The sequence below is a fragment of the Protomyctophum bolini genome, assembly GCF_963924005.1.
Source record: "Protomyctophum bolini genome assembly, chromosome: 6".
NCBI lineage: Eukaryota > Metazoa > Chordata > Actinopteri > Myctophiformes > Myctophidae > Protomyctophum > Protomyctophum bolini.
In genome coordinates, this window is record NC_137867.1 from 41,926,951 (window position 1) to 41,941,834 (window position 14,884).

At 42.4% G+C, this 14,884-nt stretch overlaps 2 protein-coding genes across 7 annotated transcripts in view; one reads left to right on the forward strand and one right to left on the reverse strand.

Annotated features, from left to right (window-relative positions):
- Positions 1-9,061, forward strand: part of LOC308317550 (poly [ADP-ribose] polymerase tankyrase-1-like) — a 37,763-nt gene extending 28,702 nt beyond the window's left edge. For 2 of the 6 annotated variants that reach the window (XM_080766639.1, XM_080766642.1), the window contains 9 exons: positions 1-30; positions 610-692; positions 1,199-1,319; positions 2,088-2,185; positions 2,627-2,701; positions 2,793-2,907; positions 3,304-3,490; positions 4,819-4,975; positions 6,961-9,061. The exon at positions 1-30 is cut by the window's left edge and continues 220 nt beyond it. In XM_080766639.1, the coding sequence (XP_080622765.1) occupies positions 1-30; positions 610-692; positions 1,199-1,319; positions 2,088-2,185; positions 2,627-2,701; positions 2,793-2,907; positions 3,304-3,490; positions 4,819-4,975; positions 6,961-7,047 (953 nt within the window). In that variant the 3' untranslated portion in view covers positions 7,048-9,061. The remainder of the gene's footprint in view (positions 31-609; positions 693-1,198; positions 1,320-2,087; positions 2,186-2,626; positions 2,702-2,792; positions 2,908-3,303; positions 3,491-4,818; positions 4,976-6,960) is intronic. The other 4 variants (XM_080766641.1, XM_080766643.1, XR_013964269.1 and 1 more) reach the window with 3 other exon arrangements.
- A 258-nt stretch (positions 9,062-9,319) lies between these two features.
- On the reverse strand, positions 9,320-10,858 carry LOC308317019 (uncharacterized protein; the record flags this gene model as incomplete). The annotated part of the gene is made up of 3 exons (XM_080765810.1): positions 10,822-10,858; positions 10,603-10,682; positions 9,320-10,009 (listed from the first exon to the last, which is right to left on the reverse strand). Exons 2-3 carry the CDS (start codon positions 10,654-10,656, stop codon positions 9,320-9,322), a joined length of 744 nt encoding a protein of 247 aa, XP_080621936.1. The 5' UTR covers positions 10,657-10,682; positions 10,822-10,858.
- Positions 10,859-14,884: the final 4,026 nt, after the last annotated feature.

The window sequence follows — 14,884 nt, forward strand, 5'->3', positions numbered from 1 at the left end:
CCACGGGAACCGACCGCAAGGAGGGGGAAAGTACGTGTGTTTTATTATTATTATTAACCCATTTAGACCCGAGAAAGGATTCTACAAAAGCCTTCTAAATCCTGACAGTTTTCTGGAAAAAACCTAACAGTATGTTTCTATGTCTGTGGTTCTCACAAACTAATTCAGCTCAAGGAGAATTATATGTCATTTAAATTGGCCCCCGGAACCCCAAACTCAAAATATGTAGTTCCAGGGACTTCCCAGAAACAAAGATTTGAGTTGAAAACGTTCGCTCTGAAAGAATATATATTCAAAGATTTGCGCCACGTTTTCACGATTTTTTTTAAAATAGCAGACCTACAAGCTTGTAGCGCGGCACTCGGTGCCGCTTGTAGATCTGCTATTTTTCAATAGCTAAAGCATAACATAATGTTTAAAACACCAAAAGGGGTTCCCGCAATCCCGCGATTAGACGATTATGTAATAATTGTGAACAACCCTAAATGTTTAGGTGTGATTGTTTTTCTTGTTATTTTTTTTACTCCTTGCTCATTATTGAAGTGATCCTTGGTGTTTGTTAAGGTTCGATGTCCTGGTACTGATGTCTTTAACCCTTTGTTGTTCTAGTGGCGATGCTGGACATGAACATCAGTCAGTTCCTGAAGAGTCTGGGCCTGGAGCACCTCAGGGACATCTTTGAGAGGGAACAGGTCCGAAAACCAAACCAAACGCACCTCATCTGTACCCTCCGTACTACACATCACCCTACCACTGAACCAAACGCACCTCATCTGTACCCTCCGTACTACACATCACCCTACCACTGAACCAAACGCACCTCATCTGTATACCCTCCGTACTACACATCACCCTACCACTGAACCAAACGCACCTCATCTGTACCCTCCGTACTACACATCACCCTACCACTGAACCAAACGCACCTCATCTGTACCCTCCGTACTACACATCACCCTACCACTGAACCAAACGCACCTCATCTGTACCCTCCGTACTACACATCACCCTACCACTGAACCAAACGCACCTCATCTGTACCCTCCGTACTACACATCACCCTACCACTGAACCAAACGCACCTCATCTGTGCTGACAATACATCACCCTACCACTGAATACGTCAATCAATGCTGCTTTTGTCGCAAAATATAAGATTGTAATATGTTGCGTCGACTAAAACTGCATCCTATTCCAGATCACCCTGGACGTGCTGGTGGACATGGGCCACGAGGAGCTCAAGGAGATCGGGATCAACGCATACGGCCACCGGCACAAACTCATCAAGGGCGTCGAGAGACTGCTGGGCGGTCAACAAGGTGAAGAACACATATATATATCCCATTCTGACCTGAGATCAGATTCTAAAAATGTCTTCTACATCCTGACAGTTTTCTGAAAAACCCTTATGTTTCTATATCAGTGGTTCTCAATATTTCATGTCAAGGACACCAAAAATTATACAGTATGTATGTAATATTGATTGATATAATTCTGAATCCCTTCTAAAAACACTCTTTGTTGGGCTAAAAAACGGCCATAGCCGTCATCACAAATGTGATGAGGTCGGCACAAATGTGAAGAGGTCAGCACAAATGTGATGAGGTCGGCACAAATGTGATGAGGTCGGCACATTTGGTCAAGTGGCTATGGCCCCAATTTAGGGCCAAAACAGACATGTCACATACTACTTAAAGCATAATGAATTTTGGAAAATGTTGCCTTATATTGGTTGTCTCTGGTGTGGTATACAAAAATGGCCAGCATAACTTTATTTTGTGATGTTTCCGGCAGAGCAGGCCTTTCATTCTGTGGACCTTAATGACCAAATAAATAGAAAGAACACAAATAAAATGACATCACAGGTTAAACTCTATTCCTTGAGCTTTTGGACCTGTGGCCCCTCGACTATCTGGTAGCCGTCTCGAAAAGCCTACAGTCTTCTAAGCTCCTCTGTGGCATTTTAAGGCCGAAGGGAATCTGTGTCGTCCGTGGGGGAAAGTGCACTCACTTTGCTTTTTTAAATTATTAACTTATTAACCACAAATCCACCATTTGTTGAATGTACCTGTGTTTCCCTCCCTCAGGTGCCAACCCATACCTGACATTCCACTGTGCCAGCCAGGGCACCATTCTTATCGACCTCGCCACTGATGATAAGGAGTGCCAATCTGTTGAAGAGGAGGTTAGTTGAATTAAGTCTCTCTGTGAGCTTGTTTTAATAGATCACAATCAGGACACGCACACATACACTCACTCATCATAATATACACCTGTTTAACCATTTAACCTGCCAAGTATATTTTTACGATGAATTAAGAGTGATTTGCCAGCCACAACTTTTTTCCATTGCTTGAATGACTGATTGCTGATTCAAAACGGGAACCCCCTTTTGGTGTTTTAAGCATTATGTTATACATTAGCTAGTGAAAAGATCTGCTATTGACCGGGGGGGGTCCCTGGAACAACATATTTTCACATGCGGGCCGGAGGCCAAATACATATAATGTTTGGGGTCCTTGACATAAAATGGTTTGAGAACCACTGACAAAGAAACATAGGGTTTTCAAGAAGACATTTTGTAGAGTCTTCTGGGGTCTGAATGTGTTTGTCTTCCGTTCTCCAGATGCAGAGCACCATCCGCGAGCACCGGGACGGAGGCAACGCGGGGGGCGTGTTCAGCAGATACAACATCATTAAGGTCTGAACCAACCACCAGCCAGTGGTGATTTTGACAGATACAGCACTAGGCTCTTCCGCAAAGTGTAATTTGTTATGTTGCTGTCCCACAGATCCAGAAGGTGGTGAACAAGAAGCTGAGGGAGCGATACACACATCGGCAGAAGGAGATCGCAGACGAGAACCACAACCACCACAATGAGAGAATGCTCTTCCACGGTAAACACGGTGTGCGCGACAGGCCAACACCAAGCACGCACACCAAGGCCCGCCCCCACTCCATCATGATTGGCAGAAGGCCCCCCTCTATCCTGATTACATGGAGGCTGGGCCACCTAGCCAGGGGTTAACTGGGGACAGGGAGGAACTCCTTATATGGTCAGAGCAATCTATAGTAGGGAGGATTATCACAACAAAACATTCTGTTGGGATAATTTTTATTCTTGATTTTAGTGACCTTTTCCTCCAGTGGCTCCACCCCTTAGGTCAAAATGTCCCATCCCCGCAAGATATATCACAATACCTAATTGGTGGATGATGAATTTGGATTTTCAATAATTCTAAACTAAACTCACTAACTGAATGGTGCAGCTCCTAACTGTAGCCCTGTATCCTCTTCCAAAGGCTCTCCATTCATAAACGCCATCATCCACAAAGGGTTCGATGAGCGGCATGCCTACATCGGGGGCATGTTCGGAGCGGGCATCTACTTCGCTGAGAACTCTTCCAAGAGCAACCAGTATGTTTATGGCATCGGAGGAGGCACCGGCTGCCCCGCCCACAAAGACCGCTCCTGCTACGTATGCCACAGGTGAGCTGGAAGTGTCAACACCAAAGGGTTCCCGCTCAGAATGGGTTAATTAACAGTTTTGCTGCATAACCTGCTTTCCACGCTATTTAATCCTTGTTTCTGCCCTGCGTGATACGCTAAACCTGGTATTTGTTTTATGTGTTTAATTCGCATTAATAATTAAAAAGAAATAGCGCATTTGTCGCAGACCTGGTAACGAGGCCGTCGCATTATGATGACGAAACCGTCAGAAGCTTCTGGGAAAATGAGTTCAATGCGAGTGAACGGTGGTTTCAACTGGACTCCAGCAGCTCTCACTGCCTGTTTGTTGTTGTTGTTCCGGATCGCGACGGTGTCATATTCTTCGGTTCGACAACAAGCCATGGAACTATTTTCAGGGGGATTTTCATGGATCAAATGCGCAAATACTTAATTAAACAATCTCGGCAGCCTCTGTATGTGTCACCTTTTAATCTAAAGTTTTTCACTAACCTTTGAAGATTCGCCCAATATTGTACGTCGTTCCATTGGGTGCCTTAAAATAGCGTGCATGATTGTCCTAGTGTAGGAAAATAATCCATGATCGATCCGTGAAAAAAAAAAAGGTAGAACAACGTAGGCGGTCGTATTTGGGTGCGTCGTCCCATAGGAATCCATTGCGTGGGGGTAATGTTCCATCAGTCCTCACCCGCACGGGAAGACTCGCTTTTTCTTTTCTTTTTTGATCACGTGTCACAAAGAACCCGCGGAACACGTAGTATGGTGTCTCATAAGTTATGAAAAGCGCCCTCCAGGCTCAATAAAACACAACTCGTCTTTAGCAGGGAAAGACTCGATCAATTATCTCAGGGAAACTCTGGTTTAGCAGTTTAGGTCAAAATGTGTTAAAAGGGCCGAGACTCTAATCCCTCTCTCGGATACCCTACCTCTGTGGTCCTCAAAGTGGATTCCGGGGACCCCTTAGGGGTCCTTGAGGGAGTTCCAGGGGGGCCCCAGCTAAATGATAGTTAGGAAACAAATGCCCCCTTATGGGTCTGTAACTCATAGTGTACAAATGTTACCAGTTGGTTCCATTTGTACATTGATTTTACAATATATACATTGGGGTCCCAGACATAGAAATCTCATTACATGGTGGTTCGTTTCGTAGCCTAATGCATGTCAAACTGACGGTCCTTGAAATGAAAATGCTTGAAAATCACTGCTGGAGCCGTAAACATCTTCTCTTATGGTCCTTGGCATATGTTATCAAATGGGGGTCTGCGGGCTCATGAGTGTCAACTTGGGGGTCCTTGGTTTGCGAACCACTGCCCTACCTGACCGACGTCTGGTCTTGTTCTCTCTCTCAGACAGATGCTGTTCTGCAGAGTGACCCTGGGGAAGTCCTTCCTCCAGTTCAGTGCCATGAAGATGGCTCACGCTCCCCCAGGTCACCACTCTGTGATCGGGCGGCCCAGCGTTAACGGCCTGGCCTATGCAGAGTACGTCATCTATCGGGGAGAGCAGGTGAGACACAACTCGGCTTCTTTTTTTTCTTTTTGGTTTTATGTGGATTGGGTTATGTGTATAGGTTAACTACACATGTAGGAGCGCTGCTCATTTGATCCTGCTGGCTGTGTAAGTAAGTAACGTTTTATTTCAGTTCATTGAAAGAGCACACATGCATACATGCATTTAAATCCACTAATGCTACAGCAGTGGCACCGAAAAGGTGAAGGGGGCAGCACACCTAAACCTAGCCTTAACCCATGTCTAACCAATGACTAGTCTAAACTAAGGGCTCTTTCACACCCAAAGTTCGCTTAGAAGGTCCGGATCAAGGACCAAATATTTGCATTTTGATTTTGGTCAGTTTGGTGTTCACACTGGACTTTGTAAAGCGTACCAAATATGTAAACAAATGACACGTGGACATGTTAAGCGAACCAAATGGTGAGGGAAAAAGAACATGAGGGGAAATCACTGTCTACAATTTTTGGGGCAACCTTCAGTCACACAGAGAGAGAAGAGAACAGCAACAACTTGCTATTGCATTCATTCTTATTAATTATTTTATTAGCCAAATAAGAGTAACAGATGAACAGAGGAGCAGGTGTTTGAACAATAATGTGCTTGCTGCTGATGCATACAATTCACGGAGACGTATAGCCTACAACAAGTTATCCCCGATAAAATTGACTTTTCTTCCATGTGTGCACCTTAACCCAATTAGATATGTTATTTCTGCGCATCAAATCGGCGGGCATTTCCATGTCATCTTATGGTTTAAACTTGAAGGTGGTCAGTTAGTATTGAGCTCCAAGTCAGAACAGCTCCACTGCAGCTAATTGAGTTGACCTAGTTTTAACGTCTTTTGCTATAGTGATGTAATCAATTAATCATTTGGGACCACCTGTGTATAGCTTATTTAACTCCATTGGATGATTTTAAATATTTCTCTGTCTCTGCGCCTCTCCCATATAAATATATCGGGTCTCTCCCCCGTACACACACACACACACACACACACACACACACACAATATTTTATGACAGATTCTGACAGAAAAAAGGAGGGGACACGAGAAAGAAACTCTCTCGCATGAAGACTCATGCATCGCATGCTTTGTCATAACTTTGCGTGGCGTCGGCGCAGGCTTAAAATAAACAGATCTACAAGCTTACATCGTGTACCATACCGTACAGACCATTCCGTGTCGATAACTTGTACATCTGTTATTTACGTTACGTAGTAACACATTCATTTCATGAAACTAGACAAGGCTTAGTTTTTTGCCTACACTTTGAAGAGTAGCAAAATAGCTAACTTTGATTTAACTTAACTGATAACGTAAATGAAAAGGATCTAAACAAAGGGACTGACTGAGAACAGATAGGACTTATTCGGCCTCAGGGCGAAATGGGTTAAGTCCATCTTTGCGAAGTGCAGTGAGCACTTACTATGAGACCTAGCAGATCATGTCTGTCTGTCTGTCTGTGTGTCTGTGTGTCTGTCTGTCCCGCTTTTGTGCCCATATATGGAGCTGAGTGATTTGTGTCACCATGACTCAGCCATAACCATATAAGGAGTCCCCAAAGCAGCTATACGTCCAAAACCCAAATATGTACGAGCTGCGTTCGCTTCCCGCGTTTGCGCGTCTTACTGGTATACTAGAGGTATTATCCCATTTTGGGCGGGAACCCGTTTTGGTGTTTCATTATGCTCATAGGTCTGCTATTTTCTAATCTTTGAATCAGAGCCAACGTTTTTAACTCAAATCTTTGCTTCTGAGGGGTTCCTGGAATAACATATTTTCAGATGGGGGTCGGTGGCCTTGACATGAAAATGTTTGAGAACCTCTGACGGAAACAGGATTTAGAAGGCATTTGTAGAATCGACATGGGGTCTAAATGGGCTGATATTATGATCCGACACAGATGCACTTGTTTTCTTTCTATTCTTGCTAGAGCAGCCTCCTGTAAATGCCACGTTTGTTGTCGTTTTCTCTCCAGGCCTACCCAGAGTACCTCATCACCTACCAGATCCTTAAACCAGAGAGTGCAGCTCAGTCCGCTGCGGGCGCAGAGCAAAAGTCGTAGTTATGCGCACACGCATGCGTGTGCTCCACACACACACACACACACACACACACACACACACTAGGATTTTGTGGTGTTTTTGTTTGTTTGTTTGTTTTTGCTATTCTCCCATTTTATTGTAAATGCCTAAAATAACAGATTTCATTTTTATTGACATCACAGAATTCCATTCTCTAGTCCAGTAGAATACATGGTGACTGGTGGATCATAACTGAATTATGCTGTATAATAATCTCCCCATCTTGTGATGATGAAGACGTGTCAGTTTCGTCTCTCTCTCTCTCTTTCTTTGCATTGGCTTGCATGTACTTGAGACAGACGCACGTATGGCCCAAAAACACGCCTGGATTCTTTTTACCCCCCTCTTGCTTGTAGACAATATACATTATCAGCCCCCCCCCCCACCCCTTTTTTACAGTTTATTCTCCGGTCTTGTAAAGGGGTGATTTATACTTGGTTGCAGGCCCCCCCCCACGCCAGCCCGTGCCGTGTGCACCCAAAATTAGCAGATCTACCAGCTCACAACATGTGGCAGCACGACACATTGTGTGAGCTTTTAGATCTGCTATTTGTGGTGCGCGCAACACCAGCGCAGCACAACTAATCAGGTGTAACTATGAGGAATCTCCTCTTCTTCACCCCCCCCCCCCCCCCCTTTCAGTCTGTCAACCAAAGCCTGTGTAATCCATGTACTACTACTACTGCCCACCATTTCCCTGTCATACTATATTAAAAAAAAGCAGCTCCGTGACTTTTTTTCCCTTTTTTTTTAAAATACTACGGAATGGAGTGGACAGTGCACCACTCACTGAGGAGTAATAATTATGCCTTTTTCATTTTTTTTTAAATGTGACATTTGACTCTGTGGTGCGTAATCACAGAACACTAAGGGTCATTGCTTTTTAATTCTATTCCGGGGTGTACAAGCATACATGCATGCAGACATACATGCCTAACGGTGGGAGAAGAATCACAGGAACTGAAGACCCTCCCCCCAGTCGCCAGTACCTTACCACTTATCCCTGAACTTCTTTGCCTTTAACATTTTTAAATAGTTCAAATAGCCAATCTACAAGCTCACAACGTGTCGATGTAGATCGGCTAGTTGAACTATTTAAAAATATATATTTTTTAAAATAGTGAAAAAGACGCGGGAGGGGTGTAGGCATTGGGGGGGGTATAGGTAACGCACTGACGAAAACAGGGCTCCCTCTGTCTCTCAGATCTTCTGTTCAAGGGCCTGTTGTGGTGTTGATCGGGCAACAACGTTGTGAGCTTGTAGAACTGCTATTTTTTATTGTTTTGGTGCGCAACAACGGCTCGCAACTATGTATGAAATGAATCGCCCTTCACGTTTTGCTACGGAAGGGGTGTTTGCGAGGCATCGTAATTATACATTATATAAACCTATTATACCCCCCTCCCCCCCCGCCCCGTGTGTGCTAGTCTTGGAATATGAGCTTATGATAAAAATGATATGCGTTATATGTACTATTGACATGAAAAGTAATGCATTGCCAATATGCTATGACTGAGCTATATCATTGTTATCGGCTAAACGGTTGGTGTACAAAGTATTTAACAAAGCTTTTGGCATATTATGTGTATTGTTGGCATATCATACGTTCTCCTCTTAAAAGATTACAAATTCACACCATGTGCTTAAAATCTGCTTTCTGATGCCTTGCAAGGAGTGACTGGCAACACACCGAGAACCCGTCTCGCAGCGTCCTTGTATTGCCATGGTCTTACTGACGTCATCCCATGCATAAAGATTTGCACTTTTTACATAGAAACCTATTTAAGTTATTTCGAAATTAATTTGCAAGATGTTACAAGAAAAAAAAAAGAAGAAAAAACAATGTTTGATGTACAGGTTGTGTAAATGGATTGTGTATAACTGTCAATGTTTAACAATATCGTTTTGAAGTTCGACTGTAAATGATGTCTAAAAAGTTTTCCTTTCATGCCTTCTTGATTCTCCCTACTTTTTTGAATAAACGTCCCAGTAACAGTTTGCGTTTGTTTATTCCGTGCGTGCGTGTGCGCCAATGTAACGGTACAACGTCGTCAACACGGTATGCTGCCTAGGCCTGCAGACGCATAACAACATGGAATCGCACACAAACTATATGCAGCACAACTGTATTTTAAAAGCAACAAATGCTGGTCATACAATTATTACAGAGACGAGAGATTCGGCAGATCAAAACCAACAGTCGAGTCTTCCATTGACCGTGGACACGTTTTAAGAAGGCTTAATACTGTAGCTTCAACTGTGATCGCCGCGTGGTGGATTTGGGTCGGTGGCATTGGTCGAGTTGGTGTTCTGGACTCTTTCAAACGCAAACACGATGATCGGCGGCTGCACAGCGACGTTGGTCATCATAGGCTGGATGTTGGGGTAGTGCCAATAGGTGGGGGTTTGAGGCGGACTGTTGGGGTAGTGTGAATAGATTGGGGTTTGAGGCTGACTGTTGGGGTAGTGTGAATAGATTGGGGTTTGAGGCTGACTGTTGGGGTAGTGTGAATAGGTGGGGGTTTGAGGCTGGCTGTTGGTGTTGTGTGAATAGGTGGGGGTTTGAGGCTGGCTGTTGGGGTAGTGTGAATAGGTGGGGGTTTGAGGCTGGCTGTTGGGGTAATGTGAATAGGTGGCGGTTTGAGGCTGGCTGTTGGGGTAGTGTGAATAGGTGGGGGTTTGAGGCTGGCTGTTGGGGTAATGTGAATAGGTGGGGTTTTGGATTTGGCAGCTCCTGGGGTTCAGGATGCAATAGTACAACCATGGAAAGGCTGGTGCGGGGTTGCTAGGATTCACGTACATCATCCTGTACGGTGTGGGCCCGCCGACGCCCTGGAGAGAGTTGTGGACTACAGGGTACGTCGGAGGAGGATTCATGAGTTTGTTGACCTGGATCCTCATGAGGATGCCATGATCCTGTACAGACTGAATCGGACCGGACATCTGCACAACACGGAACAGAAAAGAGAAATGCATGAGGAATAGTGCAGCGCAGTGCACACACAGCCAGCATTCATCCTGGTAATCTAGACTATGATTCTAAAGTAGGCCTACTGTTCGTTTTCATTAAAAAAAAAGAATTCCTAAATTTTAAATATTTCAAACCGATTTGATTTTTTAATAAAAATAACTTTATTAAAACAAACAAATCTTTGTCATATTATATGAGATTGTAAAGCTAATCACATTTTGATAATTTTGACAGGTATAATATAATAATATAAGGGTATGAAGGCTAACGCACTTTTTAGATGGCCAAAGTATGGACTTTAAAGCTTACATGACAATCATTATTTCTCACTGCTTTGCAAAGATTTTTCATTTTTCCCCTAAATCTAGACGGTTTAGTTTAGACCCAATGCAACCAGCCCTATACATAATAAATATACAGTATATATTTATTTAGTATTACACAGTGTATTGGATCGACAAGAAGTAAAAAATGTGTCAAGAGATAAAGATCTGACATTCCTTTTTGCATGCATGATAAGTTTACAAAAGGTTGCACTGTTTTTGTAGAAAAAAAGTGAACTCACTGGAGCTGCCAGGCAGAGACAGAGGGGCACCAGCATGAAGATGATGGTCTGCATGATCAGCTGTTTGGCTGTTAGGAATTCTGGCATATAGACATACAACACATTTCACAAATAAATTACATCCTGATAAGCATGAAAACAGACATAAACATAATACTGTAACATATTTTAAAAGATTGCCAGTAAATACCGGTACAAATTCAAATGTCACAGATTTACCTTAAGTTGCTGGATCTCTTCTCACTCTCAAAATCGCTCTAATTTGTTTTTGACTGATGACAGCTTTATTGCACCTCTTTTTATAATTTATTTCAGCCAATCACAACATACGAAAGGTGACCACATAATCATGCAGACTGTAATATTTGGAAACTGATTGCACAACTTACTTGCGGTAGGATGGTAGACCCCACTGTTTGGTTTGATAGGTTGGATTGTAACAAACAAGCTTGTTTTTATCAAGAGGAAGTTTTCACCAAAATCACTCCTGAATATTGCCCCAAACGGCACCAATTTCACCTTGGAAAAAGATTCTGTAGAACAAGTCTATTTGTCTAAGTCCTAGACAAATAGAAAAAATTGGATTTTAGAAACAGTGACCTAGTCCTAGAGACCTAGACTCTAGGTCCTAGAGTCTAGGTCACTGTTTCCAAAATCCCATTTCTTTTCCTACAAAAAAAGAAAGAAAAACTGATTTTTTTTTCAAGAAAAAAGAAAGTAGTGAAACCGTTAGCCTACATTACTGATATACCAAAATCAGTCCTGAATACAGACTAGATTAAGAAGTAGTGAAAATAGCTGATCTACAAGCTCACAACTTCTGGGAACTCAGATTACTTCATCATTAATCACAATGTTTTTGTTCACTGAGGTTTGGCCTGGGAGTGTTGCTTTTTACTGTGTGTTTCCTTCATTTTTAGACATAGTCGTAGCTGTTACAAAAATAAATGTGTAAACGTTTCAAAATTAATCCTGACATTTTTAGCTTGTGGCCCCGGGACTTTTGGAATTTTGCTGAGTGGCCCCTGAGCCATCTTACGTCGAGTAGCCCTGCTCTATTTCATTGCTGTTTGTATCAGACATTAGATGTTTCTTTTGGTTGGTTTGTGGTTACCGCCTGTGAACTTAAGCAGTATATCTACAGTTAGATCAGTACATCATTTATCCCCTAAGGGGATGTCTGGAAAAAGGTTTCGTCACCCACCATATCTCCCATTAAGTAGGACCATATTTGACAGAATACTGCAATCAAACCACCAAATGGTTTTATGGTAATGCACATTTAAAGATATAATTATAATGATAATTCCCTGACCAGCCCCTGTCTGGTATGCATCTATGGTTGAACTTAAAGTTACCCACAGCCCTTTGGGGAGTGTTGCAATGGAACCCACTTGATTTAATTAAAAAATAATGTGCGCACCTAACTCTGTGGTTTCAGATGAAATTTGGTCAGTGAATGTCGTATCTGTTATGTCTGTCTAAAATCTGTTGTGTCTGTCTATATTTGTGGCTGTTGGCACTGCTGATTGGAGAATGTAGCAGGCAGAGAAGCATTTATATATCTGGTACACAAAACATAATCTCACTTTTTACCTGGTGTGGAGCATTTATTATAGACTCAAAATCATTCAAGGTAAGGATAATAATCACTATACCATTTTCTCTTTGGTACTGCTTTTACTCATGGTATGCTAGTCTAGTTCCCAAAAACCTCAACGCTACTTGTGTCACTGTGTTATGTGAATCTTATTTCATTTGTGTGTGCTTTTTTAAATTTTGTATCTATTATCTTTTCACATACTGTACAATCTTCTTATTTTTCATTTTCATGGCAGGGTCCCATACGGTTGAAAAGATGAAACTGATTGTCTTTTTGATGGCTCTGTTCGCCACTGTAAGTGATTTCCAAATAGTCGTTTATATGCCGTACCAAGTGTTACCGGTATTATTATTCCCATGGTTTTAATGCAGCTCCTCTGTGCAGGCTGCAGAGAGGCGTGTCCATGGCAGAGCCCTACAGTCTATGGCCAGAGCAGTCAGTCTCAGTAACAGTGTCAGCGCCAGTGATGAGGTGGTATAATTTATAATCTTATAATATAGTGATGTGTGATCAATTCAGCCAAATCTGATTATTGTCAGCTCTCGCAGCATAATCAGCTTGCATAGCATATCATTGTGCATATTTTGCTGTAAAGATCTTTTAACCACTTACATCAGAGCCTATATATACTTGATTGACGGGGGTCCAGACTCCACACTATAGAGGGTCAACCCCTTGGCCCCTTCCTTTCCGAAAAGTGCTAATTTACAAGCTCACATCATGTTGCAAGTAATGCAATGTGGCGTGTAGACCTGCTATTTTAAGTGGGTGTCCAGATAAGGGATGGTTGGGTGGTTAAATACTTCTTCTTAAACCCTGTAAAAAAAACCATCTTAAAATACACCTTTCTTGGTTTTTTAGTATAGAGTTGCATGAATTGCATTTAAGAGCGTATGAGAACATATGGATTTTTCTTATTCTAATGCACAATTCTTGTTCTAAATGGTCATTTTGCAGAATCTACGTCTGGTGCTGACAGGGCTTAAACAGGTCAACCAGCAGCACCCACAACCAGCACAAACGGTCCCTGCAAATCCACCACTCCTCCCATCGGTTAATGTACAGCCTTCTACTAACACTAACCCAACCTACCCTGGCTACCAGTACCAACCTACCCTGCCTAGCAGTGACGAGGTGATAATCATTATGTTTCCTACTCTAACGATCTTTTCACCACTTAAACTCTACATACTTGATTGACATTCCTCTACACCAAATCTACAAGCTCACACCACATGGCAGCGCAATGTGCTGTGAGCTTTGTAGATCTGCTATATTCACCGGACGTTCCCAAAAGCAGGGACCCAATAAGGGTTCAAGCAATTAGATATTTCCTCTTAAAAATAAATTACCCTGTCCAATACAATTATGGCAAATGCTATACTTTATTACACACCTTTCTTGCTGCTCATTATGTGATATATTATTCTAATTCTAATGTGTACAGTTTCTGCATGTTTCTAATTTTGGTCGCTTTGCAGTTGATACGTCTCATCATGACGGAGATGGAACGGATCAACAGACAACAACCAAGACCAAACCCAACACAAAACGCTCAGGTCTCTGCATCTCTGTCCTCTGTTCATGCACTTACTAGTACTAAGGTTCCAGAGGTCATCCCCTCTCACTCTGACTCAGCAGTCTATAGTACCAGCTCGGTTCCAGAGGTCATCCCCTCTGACTCTACAGCAGTCTATAGCACCACTGAACCAAACCTTACTACGCTGTCCCCTACGTGGAACCCCAGTGACACTGAAGAGGTGATTATAATCATCATGTTTTGTACTCGATTTGCGATCTAAGCCAATCTGATTATTATAATATCAGCTCTTGTATAGTGTATTATAATAGTCGGACTGCCTAGCATGTCACGTTATTTCCTTTGTCATTGTTGTGATTTTGGTTGAGCAACCATAATGTGGTTCTTTAAGAGTCTGAGGAGGAAAAAAAGACAGACAACAAGTGAGAAGAATATTCACTCCAAATTAGAAGAATATTCTTATAGGTGCAATTCAGGCTCAATGATGCAAAATGGAAACAAGGAAGCGCCAGCACACAATAAATGTCCTTTTCACATGTTTTAAATTATTACCTCTGACGAGGTCCGTTGTCTGTTCGTCAGAGGTAATACACGGTGAAAAGGACATTTATTGTGTGATGGCACTTCCTTGTTTCCTTTCTTTAAGAGTCTCCCTCTAACAAAGGCCCCTTTTCCACCAAAATAACTTATAGGTTGTAGAACTGGTTCCGTTCTTTATTTTTTATGGTGGTTTATAATCATTTATCTGCATCTTCCAGCCTGAATAGTGACAGACACGCCCACTTTGGTTCGCACTTATCAGGTCAAGAAGATGTATTTTTTGGTCCCAGTTCCGAAAAAACTACTTTTATGGATTTGAGGATTAATTTGGTTCAAAATTAGGCGGGGGTTAAAAGAACAGAACCTGTTCATCCCCGGTGGAAAAGTGGCCTAAGGGTGGTGAGTGATGTTTCAATAGAATTCACTCCAAATCACAACAATCATTAAATGTACATAGTCTGATGTACATAATGATCTTAAGCCCTGTAACACCTTTCCTTTTCGCCTCTACACCAAATCTTTCCAATACATTTATAGAAAATGCCGTGGCTTAAAATGCACCTTTCTTGATTTAGTAGAGGTAATGAATTGCATTAAAA